The sequence below is a fragment of the Ictidomys tridecemlineatus genome, chromosome 6, assembly GCF_052094955.1.
Source record: "Ictidomys tridecemlineatus isolate mIctTri1 chromosome 6, mIctTri1.hap1, whole genome shotgun sequence".
Taxonomy (NCBI): domain Eukaryota; kingdom Metazoa; phylum Chordata; class Mammalia; order Rodentia; family Sciuridae; genus Ictidomys; species Ictidomys tridecemlineatus.
Genome location: NC_135482.1, coordinates 122,601,462 through 122,629,391, shown reverse-complemented (window position 1 = coordinate 122,629,391; position 27,930 = coordinate 122,601,462). Strand labels below are relative to the sequence as shown.

The following is a 27,930-nucleotide window of genomic DNA, read 5'->3' as shown; positions in this document are numbered from 1 at the left end:
TGAACAGGAATAATGGTAGATAGAGGTGATAAAATAATTAATCATTAAAGAGATGACCAGTCAGATGACAGAAATGAGGAAAATTATAGGCATGAAATTCTGAGGATAGTCCTTTAAAGGACAGAAAAAAGTTTGGGTAGATATATACACCAGTAACCCAAGAGGGTCAGTATGGAAATAGCCAATCACACATTGGCTTAGTGCTTAAGAATGATTTAAATGTCTTTCCCCAACAGCATGTCCATGCAAAGGAGTCTTGCAGCTGGGCTGGTTTTGAGTTGGCTGAGCAAATCAGAGAGGAAAAAGAATGAGAGGATGTAAAATCAAAGTCACATGACTACACCAACAGAAACATCCTCAGTGAAGAACACTCGAATTTCTTTAGTTTCTAAGGGAAGATGATGGGCTTGGTTTTGAGTATTTTGTACCCTTCTTTTCACTTGTATTATTAAATTTGGGCTAATTTTGGGGGGGAGAGGTACGGAGAATGAACTCAGGGGCACTCAACTACTGAGCCACATCCTTAGCACTATTTTGTATTTTATTTAGAGACAGGGTCTCACTCTCACTGAGTTGCTTAGCACCTTGTTGTTTCTGAGGCTGGCTTTGAATCCTCAATCCTCCTGCCTCAGCCTCCCAAGCCGCTGGGATTACAGGCATGGGCCACCACACCCAGCTAAATTTGGGCTAATTATTAACGTGCATTTTCCATTTTCACAAATATGTTGAAACTTCAGGAGAATTCACTGTAAAAAAGAACAAAACCATTTGCAACTGTTTATAAGACTTTGTTTCACTGTTAAATCTCACAGATGAATTTTGTATTCTACCAAATGGATAAGCATTTTCAGTATTTGTGATCTTGTACAAAATGAAAACTGTTGGAGACTAATATTTCTTTCCTACTTCCAAGATAATCAGGAAGAAGTAGGAAGTTGCTTTGTTATCAGACAATGGAAGATATTTTGTCAAATACATAAAATATTCTGTGTTACCATAACATGAAAGGCTGTTGTAATAAGACATAGTGATTATTCCCATGAAACTCTTGTAATGATACTCTCTTAAAGGACTTCCAGGTTTTTTTCCAAATAGAAAATAAGCAGTATTTGAGTACTAATGCTTTTATTCACATTTTACCGGAAAGGAAACAAACAACATGAACAATTTATCTGCTATCAGAGAAAATATTTTATAACCCAAAATAAATGTTTACTCACTAACAGTTGTAAATTGCTTAAACTGGAGATTTCAGAGGAATTTTTCACAGTAAATAAAATGATTACTAAATTCTTCAGTTACAGAACATTCAAGGCATGTGTTTTTCTACACAGCTTAACTGAAATGTAGTTTAACCAATGGTTTACAATTTAGTCAAATAACAAAGCTGCAAACCACTGAGGGAGTCATAAATTATATCCCTTTGCACTTTCAAAAAGCTTTCAGCTGGTATTGATCATTTGTTTTTATTTTCGAAGCATAACAGCTTTAACATAATTATATTCATTAGCCTGACACCTAGAAAGCAATGAGCATTGATTTGTACAATGAACAAATGAGCAAGTTTTCTTGTGTTCTTGAATTATAATTCCTTCATTTGAGTATATTCAATTTATTCACATAACACTAGGTTCATTTTACATGACTGGGACACTTAGAATTTAGTTAACAAGGGGTAGGAAATCTCCAACATTGTAATAATAGGCCAAGTGATGCCCACCTACAGCCAAAAGCATCCGATGGGGAAGTATATAATTCTTTGCTTTCAGAGTTGATAAAGAGGCACATGATCATTGTATGGGTGTTTAGGAGAAAGGAGAAACAGACTCCCCTCACTGCAATAAAAAATAGATATTTCAAAAATTTCTATGTTTCTTCCAACTAATGTTTCTTCCGTATCAGCTCTAAAGAGACTCTAGGTTTTGAGTTCATCCTTTTCGCAGGTGGCCCATTCTATCCTTGGATTACTTTAATTCCTACAGAAAGCATTTTCCTGAGCCAGAATTCGCCTCCCCCAACTTCATTCTGTAGGCCTCACTTGTCTGCTCTGGAGACCTCCAGGCCAGTTACCACCTCCTTCTTCGGCCAGTCAGGACCGCACCAGTCCACTAGGCAGTGCCAGATCCACTTCTCCTCCTCCTCCAGGACACACAGCACAACCAACAGTCTGCAGCTCTGGGACACCGGGCACCTCGAAGCCATACAGCCGCCGGGTCCCAATCCACGAGGCGTGGAGCCCTCGGTTTGTGTGGCTTTTAGATTTTATTTCAGCTAAGGAATCGCTGCACAACACCGTATCATAACAAACGTGAAGACATCTTCGGGGAGATGTTGGGAACACTGGTGAGTACATTTCACGAGGGACAAAATGTGTGACATTCCTGGAGGCCAAGGGTGCAGAGCCGCTCCGTGTCTGTGAACCCGGGCTGCGTCCGCGTCCTTCGGTGCCCAGGAGACGCCGACGCAGGAGTCTGACAGGGCGTCAGGTTCCGGGACCCACCGCCGGGCCCCAGCGTCCCAGGCCGGGAGCCCACGCGGGCCGGGCGCCGGGGGCGGGCGGATGACGGCGTGGGGGCGTGGGTCTGCGAGGCGGCGGGTCCGAGCGTCGCTGGCACGGGGCGGGCTCCCTCGCTGGCCGGCAGGCGCGGCGCGCGGAGCAGGGGGCTGGCGCGGGGATGGCGCACCCGGGGGTAAGCGGCGCGGGCGGCGTCACAGGCACTCGCAGCCCGCCGCGCAGCAGCCCGGCAGGCACACGCACACGTGCACGCGCGCCCCGCACCCGACCCCCTCGCGGCCCCGGGCTCGGGGCGGCGGCGGCGGCAGGGGTCGGGGGCGCGGGGGCCGGCGCCGCGCGGGGCCCCGGGGACCCCGCGGGCGGCGGGCCGGCGGGGAGGGCGCTCGGGGGCCGGTCCGCGCGGCACCCATTCTCGGGAAAGGCCTCACGGTCTGCGGTGCGGCGCGGGGCGCCCGCGGGCTCCAGACGCCGCGGGCGGGACGCTGGCGCGGGGCGCTGGGCGCAGGCGGGCTCCTCCGGCGGGCGCTGAGCGCGGCCTGTCCCACAGGTCTGGATGCTTGTGGCTGGCTTCCTGTTGGCGCTGTCACCAGGCCGGGCGGCGGGCGCGCTGAGGGCGGGCAGGCGCCCGGCGCGGCCGCGGGGCTGTGCGGACCGGCCTGAGGAGCTCCTGGAGCAGCTGTACGGGCGGCTGGCAGCGGGCGTGCTCAGCGCCTTTCACCACACGCTGCAGCTGGGGCCCCGCGAGCAGGCGCGCAACGCGAGCTGCCCGGCAGGGGGCAGGCCCGCGGACCGCCGCTTCCGGCCACCCACCAACCTGCGCAGCGTGTCACCCTGGGCTTACAGGTGAGCCTGGCCGAGTTGAGCGAGAGGGTTGGGGCGGGATCGGGTCTTGCGGGAGCAGGTGGGGCGGGGCAGGGTGGGGCAGATGGGGCGGGGCCAAGCCTTGTGGGAGACAGGTAGGGAGGGGCGGGGCCACACAGGACAGCGCTGATGGGGCAGGTCAGGGGGTTGGTGCGGAGCTGGTGGAACAGCGGGGTTCAGAGCAAGTCATTTCTACAAAGGCCTACCACACTTCCTTGTAGAAATCCTGCTTCGCCTTGTTTTCTCTTACATTATTTCTTATGCATCATATATTTTGAGCACCTATCCTTTGTCAAGTACATAGTTAAATGGGTTCCATGAAGAACCAACCCCAGGGATCCTTTATTAATTTGGGGTTCTTCATAGGAGGCCTGTTGAAGTTGGAATGTGGAAGTCTGGAGACATTTCTTGAGAGCCTGTGTGATCTCGGCTGCTTGACATTGAGCTCTGAGAGGTACCCTCTCAGAGCCATTTAGCTTACAGTCTCTGGGAGTAGAAGAAATAACTGGGAAGGAAATCATAATACAAGGCAGAATGTGACAGGACTCGGAAAGTTTCAAATGCATGGTGGTTTAAAGGTGGGTGTGGGGGAGTTGCATTTTGGGGAATGAAAATAGCCCTCAAAATGAAGAATGAGCAAGATTCTGAGATTGACCTAGAAAAGAAATCTGTAACAGTTTGGATCTAGATGGTCCCCTGAAGATCATGTTTTGAAGACTTTGTCCCCAGTGCAGCAATGTCCTGAGGTGGAGCTTTGGTCCTGGGAAGTGACTGGATCATGAGGGTTCCAACTTCATTAGTGGATTAGTCCATTGGTAGCTAATGGCCCCTTTCTCAGTCTCTTTTCACTTCCTGGCTGCCATGAGCCGAGCAGTTTTCCTCTGATGCATCTACCCTTCCATCATGATGGCCCAAAGCAATGGAGATAACCATGGACCTAAAACTCTGAACCGGAACCAAAATAATCCTTTCTTCCTTATTATATCAGGTATTTTGGTCACATCAATAAAAAAGTGATTAACACTAGGTCATTTTGGAAGAAAGGAGGAATATGCTTAAAAGGAAGGCTGAGGAATGTTGGGAATGTGCAGTGAGGTTGGGCTCTGCAGACTGGAGTGATGTCCCCTGGCCTCTAGAGGAGGGGCTCCCAATGTGGCAGGAGAAGACAAGAACAGACCTAAAGAGGGAGCTCTCACACTGTCCAGAAAGAGCTGCATCTTGGATGATGAGAAACCAAGTGATGAGGTGGTTTGAAGGGAAGGACTGCTTATGGCAAGAGAAAGAAAAAGCAGGGTGAGTGTGTCATGGGGAGGCTGCGCTCAACACTTAAGCAGTGTTCAATGCTTGAAACTTACCTAATAGAATGTTTTGTTCTGTGGTGCTGGGGATCAAACCCAGGGTCTTATACATGCTAGGCAAGTGTTCTACCACTGAGCTACACCCCCAGCCATGTAAAAATACTTTGGATCAACAAAGACATGTAGCCACTGTGTTCTAGAAAGATACATTAGCTTTCCATTACTTTAATACCTGAGATAATCAACTTATATAGAGAAAAGCATTGGGGCTGGGGCTGTAGTTCAGTGGCAGTGTGCTTGCCTAGCACGCATGAGCACTGGGTCTGATTCTTAGCACCACATAAAGACAAATAAAATAAAGGCATGCTGTCCATCTACAGCTACAAAAAAGGAAAAGAAAAGAAGTGTTATTCTGGCTCATGGTTTTAGATGGATGTTCCAGTCCTTGGTTAGGCAGACACAAGGTTTTTAGACTTCTGGTTGGAGTGTGTGATTGCAATTGCAGGGAACGTGTGGCAATGTGGCCAAGCAAAACCACTCACCTTGTGGCTGGAAAGCAAAAAAAAAAAAAGGGGAGGGGAGTTCCAAAATTATCTTTGAGGGTACCTCCCCAATGACCTAAAGAACTCTCCCTAGGGGCATGGGAAGTATGGAGGAGTTTTGGATTGGTCAAAGGGGAGGGGTTATGAGGATAGAAAAGATGGTGGAATGAGATGGACATCATCACCCTAGGTACATGTATGATTGCACGAATAGTGTGTCTCTACCCTATGGACAACCAGGGATTTGAAATGTTTCACTCCATTTGTGTACAGTGAATTGAAATGCATTCTGCTGTATTGTACAACTAAATAGAACAAATAAAAAATTTTAAAAGAAGAACAAATTTTTAAAAAAAATTTTTTTAAAGAAAGAAACCCTCCCTAGACTCTGCCTCTTAAAGGCTTGACTACCTCCCTTGGGAGCAAGTCTTTATCACATGGACCTTTGAGGAACTGTTAAGATCCAAATTATAGCAGCTGTCTCCATGAGGAATAGAGAGGGAGACACTAGATAGACACACTGCAGTGCTTTTGGCAGAAGGCAGTGAGATTCTCAACTTGCAAAGGAAAAAGGAAGACTGCAGTTTCCCTTTCACACTCAAATGTGAAAGGTCCTGATTAAAGAAGGAAACGTGACTGGGTTCAAGGGTGATTCATTCTACTTGAGAATGAGGGAAAAGAGGTATAAAATGGGCTTTCTCCTATACCTACACCTGCTGTTAAATGAGGTGGGTGGTTTGCTTTTACTTAATACCACAGGCTGCCCTGGGATGCTAGAATTTAGGGCCTCCTTCTACCTGGCTACTCTGCAGAAGACTAAGGCCTTCACAGAACCCCTGTCCACATGTGAGTTAGGCCCATAACCCCTTCTGCCCACACCTTGTCATTCATTTCATTCCTTCAAGACACATGTCAGCCCATTCTTTCTGGTGGCTCCCTCTCTTGCTTTTCCTCTCTTACCACCATCCCCAAGACCCAAAAGTATCAGCTAATCTATTATCCTTCTCTTTCCAACCTCATATTATGCTTCTGATGTGCTAAATAGAATTGAGAGAAAATCTCTTGAGACAATAGTCTGACTTCTCTGCACAGAAGCTGCTGCCTTTGCATCCTTCTATAATAAATTCTAGTCTCTCCAGGCAAAAGGATGCCTGAGTTGGGCTGAAGGTCCTGTGGGTCAAAAGATATATCCCTAACACACAGCAGGGAGTCTCAAGCTCTGTTAGCTGTTTGCCATGTTTATAGCTTGAGTTGTCAATGTTAGTCCCCTTTCTATTACTGTGACAAAACACTAGAGAAATTATCTCTTTTTTTAAACTTTTTATTTATTTATATGGTGCTGAGGATTGAACCCAGGTACTTGTATATGCAAGGCAAGCGCTCTACCACTGAGCTACAACCCCAGCCCCCTGAGAAATTATCTTGAAAGAAGAAAATAGTTATTTTGGCTAATGGTTTCAGAGGTTTCAGTCCACTGTTGATTAGCCTCATCATTTTGGGCCCATGGCAAGGAAAAAAACAACAACATGATAAAGAGCATGTGGTGGAGCAAAGCTATTCACCTTATCATGGTCAGGAAGCAGAGAAAGAGCTGGCTTTTATAACAAAAGCCCCTCTCCCCAAATCCTTTAAGTGATGAATCCCTAAATGGATTAGTCCATTCATGAAGTCAAAGCCCTTATGACCCCGTGATCTCTGAAAGGACCCACGTGGGAACACTGCTGCATTTGAAACCAAACCTTCAACACATGAGCCTTTTGCCAACATTTAAATCCAAACTATAATATTCTATCCCTGGACTCCAAGGGTTCCACAGGCTGCCCTGGGATGCTAAAATTTAGGGCCTCCTTCTACCTGGCTACTCACCTGTCCATCTCACAATTCAAAACACAACCAGTCGTGGATCTCTAAGAGTCCTCATAGACTTAACAGTTCCAACATTACTCAAAAGTCCAAGTCCAAAGTCTCCTCCACGACTTCAGGCAAACTCTTAGCTGTGAGCACCTCTAAAAATGATAATAATCAAGTTACATACTTCTAATATACAATGGTGAGGCTGATAGAGGGTAAATATTCTCATTCCAAAAGAGGGGAATGGAGCATGGAAAGAAGAGGATGTGACCAAAGAAAGACTGAAACCCAGCAAGGAAAACATTAAATCATATAGCTCCATCTCCTGCATCTGGGGAATATGGTAGCATTATGTGAGTTCTGTGGACTTGGGTAGCCCCACCCCTACAGCTTTGCTGTCTGCAGCCCACATGGTGTTTTTCTTAGACTGACTCTACTTGCTGCCTACAACTGTCCTTTCCACATGTTCCACATTTCTGATATCTTAAACTTCCTACAGCCTTGATGTCAGCATTGTCTTCACTCTTACAGCTTTATGCATGTCCTGCCAGGGCCTGCCTGTAGGAACTCTGAATCTGCCACACACTTTCTGGCTTGCTAAACTTTCCTTTGAAAACTCAGTGGAAACCTCTGTGACCCTGTAATGCTTGCATTCTGCATGCCTGCAAAACCAGCACAACGTAGATAACATCAAGGTCGGCTGCCAGCAGCAGCACTAGCTGGCCCCATGGCTACAGAGACCTTGGAGTGCCTAGATGGCTGAACACAGGGAAGCTCATTTTTAGATGGTTCTGTGGGAGCTGGGCTCCCTGGAACTCTTCTTCAAGCAAAGTCCTTCAAGTGATTTACACTTTTACACCCTTGAGCCTTCAAAGGGCAGGTTTTTGCTGACTCCCCAAATGCCCTCAAGGTATCTTTCCAATTGTCCTGGAGCCAAGTACTTGGCTTCTTTTAAATGATGCTACTGTTTTTAACAACCGCACCCTTCTTGGCTACTTCTCACTTCTTTTTTGGCCAAGTTACAAGTTTTTCTAATCTTTCTGCTCTATTTCTTGTTATAAATATTGCTAAAGCTAGCCAGTAATATCCATGTCACTGCTTGAATGCTGTGCTGCCTTGAAATATCTTCTGCCAGATTAATTACTTTTAATCTGATCCTGACACAAACTCTCAGGGCATGGACAAAATATAGATAAATTCTTTGCTAGAATATAACATGTAAATGGCCTCAGTTCCCATTACCATCTGAAACCTCATGAGCTCAGCCTTTACTGTCTGCATTCCTATCAGCATTGACTTCTGAGCACCTACCAGAATCTCCCATTAAACTCTGCTTACAATATTCTGAACTTACTCTAGTCTGCTTCTCCAAACATTTCCGAATCCTCTCACAAATCAGTTCCAAAGGCTTCTGAATCACACTGTCACTTATAGTCACAGCAACAACCAATGTTGGTACTAATTTTCTGTGTTAGCTTTCCATCACTATGAGAAAATACCAGAGAGAATCAATTTAAGAGGAGGAATGATTTCTTTTGGCTAACAGTTTCAGCCCACGGCTACTTGGCCCCATCACTTTGGGCTTATGGCATGGAAAAACATCATGTCAGGGAGCATGTGGTGGAGCAAAGCTGCTCACTTCATGGTGGCCAGGAAGCAGAGAGGGAGCTGGCTTTTTTTTTTTTTAATGTTTCAGAACTTTTATTTGCTTATTTTCATGTGGTGCTAAGGATTGAACCCAGTTCCTCACACGTGCTAGGCAAGCACTCTGCCACTGAGCTATAGCCCCAGCCCAAGAGAGCTGGCTTTTATAACAATCTAAATCCATTAAGCTATGAATCCATAAATGGATTAATCCATTCATGATCAGAGCCCTCATGATTCTCTCATGTCCCAAAGGATTCCCTTCTGAACACTGCTGCATTTGGGATCAAGCCTTTATATGAGCCTTTTGAGGACATTTAAGATTCAAACCATGACGTGGTATAAGCAAAATGGGGTAACAGAATGCAGAGCAAATGTTTCGGGAGGAAACCAGGAGTTCCATATTAGGCTGGTTAAATTTTGTTTTTGTTGATTTGGTAGTTGCAGATGGACAGAATGCCTTTTTTTAAAAAATGTTTTTAGTTGTCAATTTGTTTATTTATATGCGGTGCTGAGAATTAAACCCAGTGCTTCACACATACTAGGCAACTGCTCTGCCACTGAGCTACAGCCCCAGTCCATGGGCTGGTTAATTTTTACCTGCCTGAAAGACAAATAGGTGACAGTCAGCCATGAATGTGGGTGTTGGAGCTAAGGAGAAAGCCGGCTTAAGTACAAACTGGGAGTTAGCAGCCCTAGAATTCTGCACATAGTTATTGATTGAGCTGCCCTGGTTATGGGCTGACACTTGTGTATCCCCAGGTCACCTGGGAGAGCAGGAAACAGTGATAGCAAAGAGGCATTGGGGTGTGATCAACACACTGCATTGGTTGGTCCTATTAATGCTGTTCTGATCTTCCTTATATGGATCCTCAAAGCTGAATGGTCCCAGGAGCAGGACAGCTGTATCCAGTGGCTTGAGGCATCACATGCATGGTTTTTCATATTATTTAGCAACAGTGATGAGATTGTTTTTCCCGTGAGCAAATGTGAACTAGGTAGCCAATGCACTGGAGGAAAGGTGGTCTTCAGGAGTTGGTACTAGGCCACATCTCCAGATTTCTGGCCACTAAAGCTGGCCCTGCTTTCCTGCCGGGAGACCACCTCTTTGCATCTTCCTTTGATCACCTGTCACCATTTTGTGTTAATGGGAAGATTTAAAAAATGTGAGATCCTGTGAAGTGCAGAGCCTCTTCTGCAAGAGGTGTTGTGGAAGGACTGGCTTGGTCTTTCAGTGGAGTTCTAAGGACTCTGGTGGCCTGGATGAAAGATGCTCTCCCTCAGGCCCACCAGCTTAGGTTCAGAGGTATATCATTCTCTCCATATCTGCAGGTTCTGCATCCATTCATCCAGCAGATCAAAAATATTTGGAAAAATCCAGGTGCAGTGCCTCAGGAGACTGAGGCAGAAGGATGGCAAGTTCAAAGCCATCCTCAGCAAAGGCGAGACACTAAGCAACTCAGTGAGACCCTGTCTCTAAATAAAATACAGAATAGGGCTGGGGATGTGGCTCAGTGGTTGAGTGCCCTGAGTTTAGTCCTGGGTACCCCCTTAAAAAAATTGGAAAGAAAATTGCACCTGTGCTGAACATATATGAATTTTTTTGTTATTATTCAACTATTTCCTTAGCATTTACACTGTTAGGTATTATAAGCAACCTACAGTTGATTTAAATATAGGAGGGTGTGTGTAGATTCTTTGCAAATAGTATCTGAGCATTTTGGTATCCTCAGGGGTCCTGAGCCAATCCCCTGTGGATACTGAAGAGCAAGATAACTATATTTCTATAAGCAAAATATTGTATATGTTCGGGGGGAGATCAAGAAAAGATCCATTGTTCTAAGAAAGATAGGAAAGCAGACTGCAAGTCAGAAATACTAACTGGCACAAAATGGATCACTTTTAGGTGGATAAGATGAGTTTAAAAATAGGCATTTGGAATATCAGCAGGCTTTCTGTATGTTTGGGGGAGAGGTGGATCATGGTATTGGGACAGCTGGGTTGCCAGCTGGAAAAAAATACAATTGGATCTCACTTCTATGTGAAGATTAAATTCCAGATGATTCAAAGATTTAAAGGTGAAAAATAAAATCACAAAGAAGGAGAAAAACACGAGCAATTATATTTATAATCTTAGAATGGAGGAGGCCTATTTAGTAGGTCATAGTCCCCAAATGTCATAAGAGATAAGGTTGAGAAATATAATTACATAATTGTATACCATTTTTTTTCTTGGCAATATAAAATAATAAAAATACAAGAGCAAACTGGGTGAAAAATTAATTACAACCCATGTCACAAAAGGCACATTTCCTAAAGAGTTCCCACAACCAATAAGAGAAAGACTGTTAAGGTCATGGAAAGATGAGCCAAGGACAGGGATGGTTCCCAGGGAAGGAAGTTCAGATGACTCATATGCTTGATAAAGCATGAAAAGCTGTTCACTGCAGGCATAGTAAGTGAAATGTGTGTTAAAACCATATGAGAATCCTTTTTTTAATACACGCATTAGGCTACTTTGCCAAGGGTGTAAGGAAAAAGGCATTCTACAGTAGAGGAGTGTGAATTGACACAACTTTTATAGAAGACAATTGGATATTAGCTATCAAAAAACATTTTTTTTTTAAGATGGGGGGTCTCACTATGTTGCCCAAGCGGGCCTTGAACTCCCAAGAGGATTGCAATCCCCTTGCCTTATTCTCCCAAGTAGCCAGGACTATAGGCATTTGCCACTACACCTGAATAACACATTCTTTTTTTTTTAAATATTTTTTAATTGTCAGTGGACCTTTATTTTATTTATTTATATGCAGTGCTGAGAATCAAACCCAGTGCGTCATATATGCTAGACAAGCGCTCCACCAGTGAGCCACAACCTTAGACCCATATTCTTAAATTCATATACCCTTTGACTCAGCAATTTCTCATCAGTGTTTCTCCTATGGGCCCACATGTCCGTGTGCCAAATGATAGGTATGAGTTCATTATTGTAATGGCAAGGGATTGGAAACTGCTTAAATATCTACCAATAGACAAGTTAGATAAAATGCTGTATACAACTATAAAGAAGAATGAGGCACTTCTAGAGTACCTCAGTAGATCAATCCATCACCGGCATAAAGCAGGGAAAGGTATATATCACATTTTGTTCTTTCTGAGAGAGAAACTGACATACGTATATGATAAAGGATTTTTTAAAAAGAAAGAAAGAAAGAAACAGGGTCTTGTTATCATGTCCAGGCTGATCTCTTGGGCCCAAGGGATCCTTTCGCTTCAACCTCCTGAGTGGCTGGGACTACAGGTGTGTGCCACTATGCTAAAGACATTTCATTTTTAAAGATCAGAAAGAGAAATTTCCCAACCATGAGGGAAAAGCAGATACTGAGGAAATAAAGCCTCAGCACATCATGGCCTGGAACACACCAGGAACCTTGGTGAACAAGGAGCTGTTTGCCCTTACAGACTGTGGGTCTGGCAAAAGAGGCACCCTGAACATCGGGGTGGAATTTTTCAGAGCCCTGTGACTCCACTTCTGGACTGTGTTATGATGAGTAGCACAGGCCTGGAGATCAAGAGATTGTCCCCCAGTGAGAAGTCCAAAATGGTAGAGCTAGGATCTCATCCTGGACCCCTCTGATTCCATGGAGCCAGGGCTCCTGCCCAGTGTGGTATTAAAAAAAAACAAAACAAAACATTCAACTCCCAGAATACAAAAATATTTTCTCATTTACTTTGTGGCATAATGTTTGTTTTTCTTTTACTTGAAAAACAAAATGCCAAAAATAAAATAAATTTGCTCAGTATGATTCTTAAAAGCCACATTAAAATACTGATAAATATATTGCAAGGACACTGAGGTTTATTAAGGTTTCAACGACAACACCCACATATGCTGAAGCCCCAGAGATAAACACCTACGAATACTTCAAGTAATTTTAAGTTGTTTATATTTTTCATTTTTGACGCAGAGTCTAAAGATAACTTTTCTCTAGGATATGAATAATGTACAACAATTTATTTTTAGGCTTTATTTGTTACCCTTTTTATATAGTTCTTTTCTTCCACAGCATCTAAGAGACTATACCTAAATTCATTTTGCAGTAAACAGTTCCATGGATAGCAGTAACAACAAGGAAATAAGTGGAAAGAAAAACAGGACAGGAAGCAAAGAGAGAGAGGACAGGGGACGGGGAAGTCAAGTGACTTAAAAATAGGCATACAGGCCACTGGGGAGTGTGAACAGGCAAAGAGGCTGTCCCAGCAGGCTGATGCAGGTGCAGTTGGGTGCCTTAGGCAGAGCAAACCTGCAAAGGAGAGTCAACCTAGCCCAGGCTGCAATACCTGGATGTCTTCCTGTGGAGAACTCAAGTTGCCAGAACTTTCAGCAAGTGACTTTGGGAAGAGGAGAAATCTGAAGGAAATTAATTCCCCTCAGGAATCTTGATTGAAAAACAGAGATACAAATTAGTAATATTAAGGAGCTGGAAGTTACCTCAGCATCCACCAATAGGCAGGTAGAACAAGTAGATGAATACTGACTGTAAAGAAGAATGCTGCCCATTCAGTGCACCTGAGAACATCTCTACTTATTAAATATCCTCAGCACTTCAGCACAGCTTCTTCTACTTGTGAGTTGGGCAAGGTCACCACTGCCTTTCTGATGGTCCATTCAGAGTGACCCCATGCTCTAACAGATTCCATCATCTGGTGTTTATTGACGCTGCACTTTAGCAGTTTTCATTGGGAAAATGCTGAATTTCATAAAAGGAATATTTTTGCTCACCACTCCTCTAGCCCTTAAGTTTAGCTAATCCAACATCCTGTTTTTCGTGTGGACTGTCCATTAATTGTTCCATTTTTACCAACATAGAAACTTAATGGCACATTCACTCATCAAATATTGACTGAGGGCTGTGCAGGGCCCAAGCAGGAATAGAGGAGAGCTATGGGCTGTGAGCTTCCCTCCTAAAATTCACCTCACTTTCTCTCCATCTAATACTTTTTTATCAAAGGAATATAATATTAGAGAAAGAACAGTTAAGAGTGTCGTCATCCCTCCCTTCTCCACAGTTTCACATCCTGTGGTTTCATTCAATCTATGTCTGAAAATATTAAATGGATAATTTGAGAAATAAACAATTCCTAAGTTTTAAGTTGCATGCCCTTCTGAATAAGGTGGTAAACTTTCTTGCCATCCCACCCCTGCCTGGGAGGTGAATTGTCCCTCTGTCTAGTATACCCACACTGTATATACTGCCCTCCTGCTAGCCACATAGTAGCCATCTTATTAAGTTGACTGTTGTAATATTGCAATGCTTGTGTTCAAGTGACCCTTATGTAGTAGCCTGATACTCCATCACACTGCTTACGTCATCCACCTCACTTCATCTCATCAGGCAGGCATTGTATCAGCTCATGTTATCCCAAGAATTGTGAGTTTAGTATAGTGAGATATTTTGACAGACTGCATTCACATCACTTTTATTATAGTGTTAAAATTGTTCTGTTTTATTAGTAGTTTTTGTTAATATTTTATGGTGCCTAATTTATAAAGTAAATTTTTAATAGGTATGCATGTATATATAGGGAAACTATATAATATAGAGAGTTTCTTACTATCTGTTTCAGTTTCAGGTCATCTACAGGGGGTCTTGCAGGGTCAGTATACCTGGTAGATAAGTGAGGACTACTGTATAACATCAGGGAAAGTTATACAAGTAGCCTTTTAAAGATATTCCTGTTCATCTTTGTTCAAATGCATCATCCTTCTCTTATATACTTCCAAATGTGTGTGCCAACACTAAGAACAGAGGGTTCCTGCTGAGTGAGAAGCCCCATGGCCTGAGCACCCGCAGCCAGGTAACAGGGTTCTTTCTGTCCTTCCCTGCCTTGGGCTCCCGTCAGCAAAGGTGTTTGCAGTGGCAACTGTGGACAACAGGGGGCAGCACCTTGCCAAAATCCAGGCTAATCATCTGTTCTGGGGTGGCCCGTCCCAGTGATCTTTAGAATTTGTGGGGTTGGGGATTCCTATTCTTTTTCTATAATTTTTTCCTTAGTATATTCACTCTTTGCTGGGCACCTGCTTCATACTTATGGGTTACTTTTATGACTTTAAAACTAGCCTTTCTATCTTCAAAGAAAATCTGTATAATTCTGGTATAGCTATATATTATATCTAGTATATATATATATATATATATATATATATATATATATATATCCATATAAACATGGACACAGTATCCTATCTGCATAATATTATAATGATAATGTTCTGTTAAGAAAAAAAGGGGAGATCTAGAGAAAGGACCAGGAAAAGAGAATAGAACAGAGTGTGACTGGCTGGAAGTCTCCATTACAGCCAGAGAAATGGAGGGCTGGTATTGTTCATCCTTATTCTCTGTGGTAGAAAAGGAGACATGCATTGGTTAAGGCAGCTTACATAACAAATGTTGGTATTTTTCCCCCCAAAAAAATATTTTTTTGGAAAAGTGACCTTGAGCCATCCAAAGTACAGCTCACTTTTTCCCTCTCTGGGTTTCTCAAAATACATCAGGCTCTGCTGTACCTATCACTGTTTCACAGAGTAAAAATAAAAGCATTGTCATGGAGCATTGTCATGGGATTATCGTTTTTGCTTTGATGGTTATCTCCCTTGAGGGCCTGGGTTTTACTTCAGCATTCCTAGAGTAGCCAGGAGGGATGACAATATATCATTCCTTGGGCTCCTCTATCCGGGTTCCTCACCTGAATAGAATGTGTGTGCCCTTCATGCCAACAGAAAGATTTGGGCAAATGCAGGAAGTTCCTTGCATGCCATAAAGTGACATTCCTCATGGTGTCTGTCTTCCAGAGATGGCACATGAAGAATGTGAAGGAGGACAATAAGGACATTGCTCCCTAACTTACTAAGCCATCAAAGAGAAAATACCAGGAACTCTCCTGGAATTAAAGAAAGAAGCTAGGCTAATGTGATGTTAACTGTCTCTCGTGGCCTGTGTGTGGTGACAGCTGACTCCCTGGGGGCCAGGTGGGCTTCTCCCTTTGTGCACAGGGGCACCTCCCTCATGCCCCAAGATCAGACACATCAAAGATGGCTCTGAACCCACGTTCTGCAGCTTCCCCAGGGTAGAGAGCTTAGTTATCCCACGGGCATGAGTTGTGTTTTCCTTTGAAGAGAGACGCCCAGCTGTGCCCAATGCGTGGCATTTGCCATGACAAAAGAATAAAAGCCTTCAAGAAATTGGGTCTTTCATTCTCATTTCTCTTTCTTTCCCTCTGTCATAAATTTTTTCCCTCTTGAATTATCTTCCAAATTCTTTTCCAAAGCCTGGATCTCTCCTTTTCCAGACCTCCCAAAACAGCAGATTTTACATGAAATGAATGGATTTCCTGGTTGTAAAATTGCCACACCAGGCGCTTGTCTGGTTGCGAAATATCCACAAACTGTAGAGCCGAGTCTTAGGTCTGTGTGGCCCATGTAGCTTGTGGTGCAGGCAACTAGGCGAATCCAGCTGAGCTGGGTGACTGTAGGCCAGCTCCCTCCCCTGTCAGTGACTCAGTTTCCCCTCATGAGTGAGGGGAGGGCGGGCAGGCAGAGCCTTCTTGCTCCTGGTGGCCCTGAGCCGGCTTGTTGGCAGATGAGCAGGTTCTCTCTGGAGCCCTTTTCACTGGCTCAACTTCAGGCCTGGCCTTGGTGCCAAGTTCAGGATGGCACCGAAGGCAACCGCAGTCCCCAGATGGAACAAGACCGACCTCTAGCTCTCCTTGGCCAGGTGAATGCCCTGGGGAACTGTGCCCCGGTCAGGCCTGCTGCAATCCCTGACTGATTTTTCCATGCCCTCTTTCATGAGAAATGCACACTGATGTTTTCCTGTAGGGGCCAGAAAAGCATTTTTCAGAGCTTCTTGGCAGCATGTATTGCAGCTCTTTGGCTCCCTCCGGCCTTAGCAGATGGAAAGAGGGTGGAGCTGATGGGCCTCCTGGCTACAGCTTTCCCCCAGAGGGAAGCTGTGGCCTCCAGTGTCCCCAGTTACCCCTTGATCAGCCAATAAGGCCCCCTGAACCTGGCCCTGTAGTTGGGGGGGGGCCTATGGTACACAATGAGACTTTTGTGTAGCATCACAACCATGCAGGGCATGTTCTAAAGGGAAAATGAGAAGATGGAAGGTTAATATAAACCCTGGTTTCTTTTTTCAGTGCTGGGGATGGAACCCAGGACCTCTCATATGCTAGGCAAGTGCTCCATCACTGAGCTGTATCCGCAGCCCTAAAACCTCTCTCTTAATGACTCATTACTTCTCTTAAATGTGGAGACCAAAATGGCTTGTATAAGAGCTATCTTTGAGAATTATCTGGGGAGCTTTTAAAAGAATACCAACAGCCTGGCCCCATTCCACAGCAATTAATTGCAGATCTCTAGGGGTGGGGGAACAGCTTCACTATTTTGAAGAAACTCATTTATGTGCCTCCAACTGAGATGCTAATGGCAATGCTAATTCTTGTTGGATTAATAATGTTTTTATTAAACTTTGCATCATAAGACACTCCTGGGCTGATATGGTCATGAAATCCAAGCACCAGGAAAATGCAACCATCCAATCATTTGCCATCAGCTGCAGTCAGTATATAGGTGGTTAACAGATCACAAAACACCCTGTGGCAACATCAGTTAACTACTGTTGACAGTGCAACCAGGAATGGGTTTCTGTTGATTTATGTCAATTAGTGACTCCCAGTTTAAATGAACAAAGCAAATCCCTTGGGCAGCATGTGAAAAGGAGCTTCTCAGCAAGTGTGTGTGAAGTCTGAGAATCCACCTTTTTTCTGTTCTTTTTATGTATTTTTTTTTCTATTGACACAATAACCAGGGCATACTGTGATGATCTGATGTATGTATACATTATGTAATCAACAAATCAGGATAATTAGCATATCCGTCACCTCATACATTTATCATTCTCTGGGAATCTGCATTTTTTTTTGAGAATTTATTTATTTAAGTTCTCGGCAGACACAACATCTTTGTTGGTATGTGGTGCTGAGGATCGAACCCGGGCCGCACGCATGCCAGGCGAGCGCGCGACCGCTTGAGCCACATCCCCAGCCCCTGGGAATCTGCATTTTTAAGAAGAGCTCACATACAGTTCCAATGCAGGTGGCACACTTTGGAAATCTTGAGCCACCTTCCTATCTCCCTCAGTGAGAGGGGTTTTTCAGAGAACTCTCCATTCTTGACAAGGGAAGCTGTTTGTCCCTCAGTGTCCCAGGGGATGCTAGGCATCTTGGTTTTTCCATTTATAATGTCTTTATATCTAGTCTGTTCCCTCATTCTTCTCCCAAAGTGCTATCTCTGCCTCTATATAAATTTCAGAGTGAGCTCATCAAGTTCTTAGAGAAGTCTTACTGGGATTTTAGTTAGAACTGTACTGATTTTAAGACTGATTTGGGGGCAATTCCAAGACCTTTGAGATTCAATGTGTTTATTTCAAGTTCTTTTCTAAGCACAAAACATTGAAACAAATACCACATCCTTGGTCCTGCCTTCAGGAAACTGGGGAAGAGCCTTCCTCTTCATTTTGCAAGGAACCAGGCAGGTTGGAGTGATTTACCCAAGGTTACCGGTTGGGCCAAAATTTCAAGTCTAAGACTCATATCAACTCCATCCTGCCCTTTTCAGAAAGTCTTAACTGGGCTGAATGCACCGACCTTCAGAGCTGATGAATAACATGGTGGAAACTATTTTGTCTCTATTTAGAACCTCTGGTATGAGTGTGTTTCCAGATAGGAATGGGGAAGGCATTTCCCCCCAACTTTGTTCCTGGAGTTGGGGTCTTTGAATAACTGTGAGGGGAAACAGTAATACTCAGCCTCTGCTACTTTGAATTGGAAATAATTGCAAGTTTTGCAAGGTGGGAGGGTGGGCCACATCAAGTTTGTGCCAGTAATGCTCCAGCTGTACTTGGGCATCAGATAGAACACATCAGGTGGCCGATTCCTCCTGGGAATGTGCTCATTGTTCTCTGAGCTGACCTCCGGAACCGCTTGGAATTGTTTCCTAACATGTCCAGGCCCCAGGGGCAGCACTCTTTTTCTGTCTCTGCTGTCACTTACATTCCTCCCAAAGCTCAGTTTCCATCACCTCTAATCATCCCTGGAGGACTTGTCCTTTGTTCTTGGATTAAGCCAGGCCAGCTGTCACTCACTCAAGCCAAACTTCACACGTGGCCCTGGCCACTTCTGAGATCCAGCAGAGGGGAAAAGTTGATGTGTTTCAAGCATGTCCCTGTGCCAAGTTTGCGCAAATTAGCATGCAGAAAATGTGGAGACAAAAGAATGATTGCTCCCAGGGAGGCAAGGACACAGTGCAGAATTCTTGCTGGGTTTCATTTCCATGTATGGGAAAAGAAAGGTTTCCAGATGGAGTGTCTTTCTGTTTCTTTCCCATGGCAGTTTTTTGAAACCAAAAGGCGCTCCTGGCTGCTGATTTCCCCAGATTTCAGGCAGGAAACTGGGGGCACAGACTTGAGTTCAGTGTCTGTGCCTGGCTCTGCTGAGATTTCCAGGGTTTCTGGCATGACTTCTCCAGCTCTAACCAGCTTCCTTCCAAACACACCAGGCTGTTCTGTCTGTGGCACTGGTTCTGCTGACATCAATGCCATGGCCATAGGCTGGTTCATTCATTGTAAATGCCCCCGCCTTCATCAGGTCTTTCTATTGTAAGAGAGCCCTCCTAGTCTGTGCACCATTTGAAAACAACTCATGTTCATCCTTCTTTTCATCTCCCAGGCAGAGATGAAGAGGAAGGGCAGGTGGCTTTTTTTTTTTTCAGTCCTTAGCCAAAAGGGTCATGGTGATGGTCAAAAGGTCTATCCTAGGGACCAATAAGATATTTTGGGGATGAATATTTTTAGTCAATGAACCTCTGACCATCATACATCCAAGCAACTGTCTTTCACCTACAAAACTAACAAGGGTGATGCACAAGCACCAATTGCTTCTGAATGACACCCAGGGTGATGGGACCCGAGTAGCTACCTAGACACCACATTGTACAGAAAGACAAATCTTAAGTGAAGCTGAAAGGGATGGTCGATGCCAGCAGGTCAAGCCGACATCACCAAAGAGGAAATCAGCACCTAATGCACCCCAGCCCTCTAGTGCGCCTGCAATTTACTCTCTGTCCTGCTGTTGGGTGACTTTCCTCCAGGAATCTCCACTGTGCTGGGAAACTCATCCTCCATTCCTGGTTCCCAGGGGCTGCAGGGTTCAATCTCCACTTTCTGCTCCGCTTCCACCTCGAATTTCTCATGAGATCGCTACCCCCCAACACACGTTCTCCCCCTCGATATTCACATGACACCCCCCACACATTCACACACATAAACCCTCACTTTTCATATTCACACATGCTTGTGCCCGTGCATGCTCACACATATTCATACACACCTACTTATGTGCCCTCACATTCACACACACATATACCTACAAACATGCTGTTTATACTCACACATGCAAATGCTTACACCCATGCTCTTTCACCCATGCTTACACCTGCTCAGGTATGCAATGCTTATATCACATGATGACATGCTCACACTTGGATATGCTCACACACAAGTTATCACATTCACACTCGCATATCACTCCAGCTGCAGTTTTCCACCCACTGCAGTCATCTGTTTTCTGGCTCAGGTGTGTGTTGCTGCGTCGTATTTGCAGGTCCCTGAGCCCTCCTCTTTGCTTAGCCCTCTTGTCTTTTGTCCTCATCTCCAATGTATGTAGAGCATTTCCTCAGACCCCTCATAGGGTGTTATTGTTTGGATCTGGAATGTCCTCCCAAAGCTCATGTGTTGAAGACTTGGTCTCCAGTGCAGCAATGTTCAAAAGGTGTGGCTTTGGGAAGTGATTGTATCTGAGGGCTCTGATGTCACCAACAGATTAATCCACTGATGGCTGAATGGACTACTAGGAGGTAGGACCTAGTTGGAAGAAGTAAGTCTCTGAGGACATGCCCACCCCTTGTACACGCACACACACACTTGCACACATACTCACACACTCTCTTTCCCTCTCTCTCTCCCCCTCCTCCTCTTTCCCCCTTCACCCCTTCCCTCCCTCCCTCCCTTCCCTATGCCACGAGCTGACAGCTTTTCTCTGTCATGCCTTCCATCATGATGTTCTGCTTCACCTAGGCCCAGAGCAATAGAGCCGATGGACCGTGGACTTAATCCTCTGAAACTGTGAAACCAACCTGTCTTCCTCTAGGTTATTCTTATCAGATATTTTGGTCACAGTGACGAAAAGCTGACTAACACACTGGGACTGGCCACATGGAGCTGACAGATGCCAGCCTGTCCTGCCCACAGACCTGTGCACTCCTGGAGGGCACAGCCCAAATCTGTGCCCTGCTTATTACCATCTCCCCATCTCCTATGGGCCAAACGCAGAGGGTACCCAGCCACCTCCCCAGTGTTCAGCAGTCTCTGTTGGCGTGCACCTCTCCAAGTGAGGGCGCTGTCAAGCCACAGTGCATTAATACACTTTACAATTAATACTTCCCTAATATCTACCTACTCAGTCAGGTTCAGATTTCCCTGATTTCTCTCCATCAGGGAGGTTTTTGAAATTTAAAATTTTCCTCTTTATTTTCAACTGTTCAAAGTAGCAAAACTGTTGTAAAATTAGGACAAGAAATTCCCATACACCCTTTACCCAGGTGTTCCCAAATGGCAGCATCAATAGCCAGCAAATCAATCAAGATCAGGCAATGAACATAGATAGGACCCTGTTATCTAATCTGCAGACTTCATTCAAAGTGCCCTCCTAATGCCTCTTCTCTGCCCCAGAACAGTGGTCAGTTGTTTTGTGGGATGTGCCCCAGTTTGGATCTGATAGGTTTTTAAAGCAACCAAATAATTGATTCCTGAGACAGAGACACATGGGAACGGGCAGAGGCTCCATGAGTCTTCACTGCACCAGGCAGGGATGCTCCTGGGGTTTGTGTCCCTTTCTCAAGCCCTTTTCATATGTAGGCTCCCTCCTAGTTTTTCCTCTTGGAAATCCTATCAAGTTTCCCACATTCATATTGCTTTGCTGTGGTTTGAATGTGTTCCCCAAAGTTCATTTGTTGGAAGTTTAATTCCCAAACTCACAGGTTGATAGCATTTGGAAGTAGGTTAGATGAGGTCACGAGGTGGGGCTTCCTGGGGCTTCCTCTTCCTTATAAGAAGAGGAAGAGAGACTTGAGTGGGCGCCCTTGCTCTGTCTCACCATGTGCTGCCCTGCACTGTGTTATGATGCAGCATGAGGCCCTCCCCAGATACTGAGAAGAGGCCAACTCCCAGCTCTTGGGCTTCCCAGTCTCGAGAACCATGAACTAAATTCTTTATATATTACCCAGTCCCAGGCACATTGTTATAGTGATGACATACAGTCTAAGACTTTCCATCCCCACGTCTGATAAACTGGTTCCAATTCAAGTTCAGCTTTTGACCACCTCTGTCTCCATCCTCTGCCTTTCTTGGCCTCAAGGATGTCACAGTGTCCACACTCAGATTTCTTCCCCTCAAAGGTGGTGACCTCCACTCCTTCTGTTCTCCCTTCCATGCTCCTCTCTTAGTCACCATCCGTATACCAATAATTCAAAATCAGCTTCAGCTAAGATCCCCCTCTTGGGCCCCAGATGCTGTTCCTCCCCAGAGATGAAGGGATCTCTCTACCCGTCCATCTCATCAGGTCATTTCCCATCCTGTTGCCTTCAGGGTCCGACCAGAATTCCTGAGGGATGTGCATTCCTGACAGGGTGCAGCTTTCTTCATCCCTCTGACCTTCTCAACTTGTACCTCCCCCTGTACCTACTCCCTCTATCCTGTACTTGGACCTCCACCCCAAAGGCTCTTTCTCATTTCTTCATGTAGATAAATCCAGTCAAGAGCCACCTCTTCCTAAAGCCTCCCACAGGCCAGGTGAACTCCTGTTATTAGTATGTCTCCCTCCAGATTGTGAATCTTGGAGAGTGGGTATGTGTTTTGTCTGTATCCCTACTGCCTGAAAAAAGCCCTCAGATATTCAGTGGATAAATGTTGAAAGTGGTAGTGTGAATACTAACTATAAATCTCTTTCCTTCAGATGTTAAGTTAGGGTCTTGAATTGACCTTGGGTTGTGAGGTCAGAAGCCAACACAGGCAGACTAACCCGTCCCCAGCTCCCAGCTCCTGACTCTTCCTTTGCAGACAGGCTAGAATGGGCCAGGAGGAAAAGAGGAGAAATGACCACACAGTCTGACTTTTCTGTCCAGGGCATGTGACCAGAATCCTAGGCCAGAGGCCTGACTCTGGGGTCCAACAAATAAGGTGCAGCCGCTGGCCCCAAACACTAAGCAGAAAAGTAATGGTGAAAAGCAGGAAAAAAACTTTAATCAGTACAGTTACACTAGGAAGATGAGGGGACCCACAACTTTAGCCCTGTCTGCAGGGGACTGACAATGACTTTGATGTTAATAGAAAGGGAAATGAGGGCAAAGATTGGGGCTTTGCATAGCCAGAGGTTCTATGCAGCTACTAAAGCAGATGATCTTGATCAGGCATGGACTGTCCATTCTTTTCCGACTGTGCAGTTTGGTGATACGACAGCTACTGTTGCCTGGGGAGTGGTTCCAGGACATTACAAGATGTTTATCAATCAGAACTTGTTTTAGTAAGCTTTTTTGTTTCTGTGACCAAAAAGACCTGGCAAGAACAAAGTAAGGAGGAAAAGTTATTTGGGGCTTATAGTTTCAGAGGTGTCAGTCTCATAGACGGCCAACTCCATTGCTCTGGGCCCGAGGTCTGGCAGAAGAGTGGGAAGGAAGAAAGCAGCTCAGGACATGGCCACCAGGAGGCAGAGAGTTGTGCTTACCAGAGATAAAATATAAACCTCAAAGGCATGCCCCCCACTCCCCCAGTATTCACCCTCCTCCAGCCATACCCTGCCTACCTAGGGTTACTACCCAATTAATCTCTACCAGGGGATTAGTCCACTGATTGGGTTACAGTGCTCATCATTAAATCATTTCACCTCTGAACCTTCTTGCATTAACTCACACATAAGCTTTTGAAAGGACACCACCATAATGGACCTGTTGTTCCTAGAATCCAAGGCAACTCATAGCAAAAGAGACAGATGCAAAATGGAGGCAGAGGTTCAGGCAAAAGTAAAGAGACTGAGTTTTTGTTACAGGCAGACAGACAACATAGAGTTCTGTCCAGAGGCACCACGTGTTACAAGAACATGGACAGGTTTTTGTTTTTCGTGGTGATGGGGATTGAAGCCAGGGGACTTGCACATGCTGGGCAAATGCTCTATCACAAAGCCGCATCGCCAGTCATGTTACAATGATATGAAGAAAGAATTTAAATTCTCCTGAGGAAATTTGGGAACCTTTAAGATAATGATTTGAATTGGACCTGAATTCACCGAATAGGCAAGAATTCAGTAAATTGTTACTGGTTTGGGGGGGAAAAAGGACCTTAAGCAGAACTTAGCTGTGGGATGTGAGGAACATTCCCCTTGGAACACCCAGAGTATAGGAGGCTTGAAAGAGAAGACAGTGAGGGGAACCGTGGAAAGGAATGGAGGTAAGGACCAATCTGGTGGCCTTTGAGAGCAGAGCACAGGGTTTGAGTTTTTGTGACGGGTACATTCCAGTGGAGAGGTCCTAAGGGGGGATGTCAGGAGGCTCACAACCCTGAAAGACTAGGGGGGATGGTTTCCTCAGTCCTGGCAAGGATTTTCTAGGCTCATTATGCTTCCAAATCACAGAAAAAAAACATTAGTGGGGAGGAGCATAAAAAGTACCCTTTCAACTATTCATGTGCATGTGGAGGGAAGCATAAGTGGACAAAAAAATGTTGTTTATGTTAGACAACTTTTGCATTTTGCACTGTCCCCCGCACCCCTTTATGAGCCTTCATCTGGGCTCTCTGCACCCTAGAACAGCACAGGAAGGGAGTCAAAGGGGCTCTACATCTAGCAGGAACTCCTTTACCCCGGGCCTCCACCCCCAGCTTTCTGGCCCACACCAAGCTAAGTGGGCAGTATCTGCCCTCCAGTTCCTTCTTTCTGCAGACCCACCCTCACCTCTATTCAGCACTCATCAGCCCCTAGACCTGTCACTGGTCTCTCTTCCTCCTTTAGTCTGGGTTCTCTGAATGTATTTTCTCACTGGAAACCTCTGAGTCACAGTCTTTAGTAGCGAGGAGCTAGATGAAAAAGAGTCCTCAGGATGCCTAGGACACTGCAAGGTGGGGCGGGTCAGGTTGAGGCAGGCACTCTGGTGCCCTGCTGTGGCACCGTCTGTGTTGAGCCGGTTAGGGTCTGGAACCAGATGGCACAACCTGCACGTCTTGGGGTTCGGGTGGAAAGATCTGCAAACCCATCTGTCTACCCTTCCCCAGGCCCCACTGAGCTGAGAGGCTGCTGTAGGGTCTTGTGAGTGTTCCTGGGCTGGCACATTGTGGGTCCTCAAGTATATGTATATTGCTGAGCAGGTTAGAGAAGTTAAGACTGTGACTGTGGGATTTTAGGATCTCTAGGACTCTGTCCCTGAAGAAAGAGAAGCGGATTCATAAGAGGATTGCCCATGTTTTAAGTGGGCAGATTATTGGAACAAGAAATGAGGGTCATGGCAGTCCAGTAAGAAATGGGAACAGTGCTTACTTCTATAAAGGGAGCTTCCTGAGGTCTCCTGGGCTCCTGGGAATGACTGTTTGATTTGGTAGGGCTGTGCAGGTGGATTGTGGAGGGCAGCCTGGTGCTGCTTTTGCCTCCTCCCAGGAAGCCACCTGGCCCAGCCAACCAGCTCATTCCTTGGCACTTGGCCCAGGCTGCTCCAGAGGTACTGACACTCAGTTCTTGGCATTTGATCCCAAAATAGGAAGACTGGAAGGAGAATGAAATTGATCCAATTTAAACCAGTTTTTGAATATCCTAGCCAGCCAGTCCTGCCCTCTCCTTGTGCCATGTGGGTTCCTTCAAACAGAAAGGCATATGGACCCCAACAGACAGATGGACACAGTCACCGTGCACTTCAACACAGATGTCCTGCAGTTGCCTTTGCTTGTGGTTCTGCATCAGTGTCTCCCCTTCGTGGCCTCTGTACCAGCCTGCGCATCTTCTGTGACTGGCTGGTGGAGAGGCCCCAGAGGTGGCCCCAAGCGGACATTGGGTCTCTTTCTATTCCATTGGCCCCTGTAGTCACATGTGCAGGCTGCCTAGAATTTTTTTTTCTATTTACTTGATTGCAGACTTTAGGTTAATTTTATGGGTTGGCTCAAGAATAGATATAAATGCTGTCTTCAGCATTTAAAATATAACAAAGCTCAAGTGTATCTATTTCAGCGTGGGGCCTCAAGCGGACACTAACTGGATGATAAGATGTCAGATGTAAGGCCTAGCCTCCTCCTCAACCCATTTCATTTAATCAATAATTTCAACAGAGTGTTTGCTATGCTCCCCACCTTTTTTCTGGTGTTCGGTCTCAGAAGCTCAAACCTTGTAGAAGCTGTCCTTTCTCCATGTGTGTGTCAGTTGCCCCCAAATCACAAATTAATCCCTCAATCTCTTTTTTCAGAATTTCCTATGACCCGGCAAGGTTCCCTAGGTACCTGCCTGAAGCCTACTGCTTGTGCCGGGGCTGCCTGACTGGGCTTTTTGGGGAGGAGGACTTCCACTTCCGCAGCACCCCAGTGTACATGCCTGCTGTCATCCTGCGCCGGACCTCTGCCTGTGCCGGCGGTCGCTCAGTGTACATGGAGGACTACGTCACCATCCCAGTGGGCTGCACCTGTGTCCCTGAGCAGGAGAAGGATGCAGACAGCATCAACTCCAGCATCGACAAGCAGGGTGCCAAGCTGCTTCTTGGCCCCAACGACAAGCCGTCTAGCCCCTGAAGGACACCTGGGAAGGGTTGGGGGAAGACTTGGTCAGCTGCCTGTGCACAGTATACGTGCAAGGAAAATGGACCCAGCCCAATAGGAGCAGTCTTTCAATGTAGAATAGTTGGCAGGTTATCTGACCCAGGTATTCCCTGGTTTTATTTTTTTTTTTTTTAGGCAAAAGTGGGCACAGAATTATTAAAGGCTGATGGGAAGATGACCAGGTACAGGGCATCGGTGTGGTACTGGCATAAGGCCAGCCACACAGAACTCAGTAGCAGGCAAGTGGGTTTGGAAATGGTTTCTTCAGGCTTCCTGTGATTGCAGCAGTGTGTGTGGCTGTGTATGCTCAGCAGTTAGGTGGTTGATCCAGGAAGGAGATGCAGATACATAAGTTTTCTTTAAAATCTTTTTTAAAAAAGTAGAGTACATACTACTTTTTAAAGCAACTGTTTTGAATAGGAGCAGAAACTATTTTTATATTAGCAATTTAGAGCAACTATATTTAATTTGTTTTTTACTTGACATATAAGCAATTTATAACATTGTTTTCCTCTGATAGGATTCTTTAGAGGCATATTTGGACTCATCAGATAAACTCTTTTCAGCTTGCATGTGGCCTGGGGCTCTGAATTCAACCTGCCCGCCCTTGGCTGACAATAATGAAATGGATATATCTGAATTTGACCTATTCTTTCTTCCACTGAAAGTCTTCACAGGCCAACAGATGAGCAGAAAGGATGCCTAGAAGTGAATTCCACAAATCCAAACTTGTTTTTATTCAGGAGTACATAAATGGTTTCAGACTAATAATAACTTAAATTTTTCTCATTATTTTGTTGTTGTTGTTTGTTTGTTTTTATTTTTGAAAGCCACAGTTGTCAATTTCTGGACAAAAAAGTGGAATATGACATCTTTGCCAACTCTCAGGAAGAATCCTATCCTGTATTGGCCTAGTTAAGACCAGGCCAGTATGAAGGCAATGTGGGCCAAATTAGAATTTCCAGAGATCAATGTTGAAGTTTGTCTTACTTTTCTATTTAGGTTCAAAGTCTGTCCCTGAATGCAATTATTTGTAAACGTTTTTTTTTTTTTTTAATCATTAAAACAATTGTAGATGGAAGTTACGTTGGCTGTGTGCATTTTCTTTCTTCCTGAATTATTCTTAGATGGGTTTGACTGAAATGGAACACAAGATTTAAGAGCTAAGCGTTAGCTCTACCACTGAATGACACCCCCAGAACCCCACTGAGTTTTACAGGAAACTTAGAGGCTTTACATCTTAATTTTATGGTTACGGTTCA

The 27,930-nt window shown here is 45.1% G+C and overlaps 1 protein-coding gene across 2 annotated transcripts; it reads left to right on the top strand.

Moving 5' to 3' along the window:
- Positions 1 to 1,637: 1,637 nt before the first annotated feature.
- On the top strand, positions 1,638 to 27,749 carry Il17d (interleukin 17D). Of its 2 annotated transcripts, none has more exons than XM_078015701.1 (3): positions 1,638 to 2,343; positions 3,063 to 3,358; positions 26,323 to 27,749. In XM_078015701.1, the coding sequence occupies exons 1-3, from the start codon at positions 2,329 to 2,331 to the stop codon at positions 26,639 to 26,641; spliced, it is 630 nt and encodes a 209-aa protein (XP_077871827.1). In that variant the 5' UTR covers positions 1,638 to 2,328; the 3' UTR covers positions 26,642 to 27,749. The 2 variants fall into 2 exon arrangements, with proteins under 2 accessions (XP_077871827.1, XP_077871826.1); XM_078015700.1 differs by having other exon boundaries at positions 1,639 to 2,690.
- Positions 27,750 to 27,930: the final 181 nt, after the last annotated feature.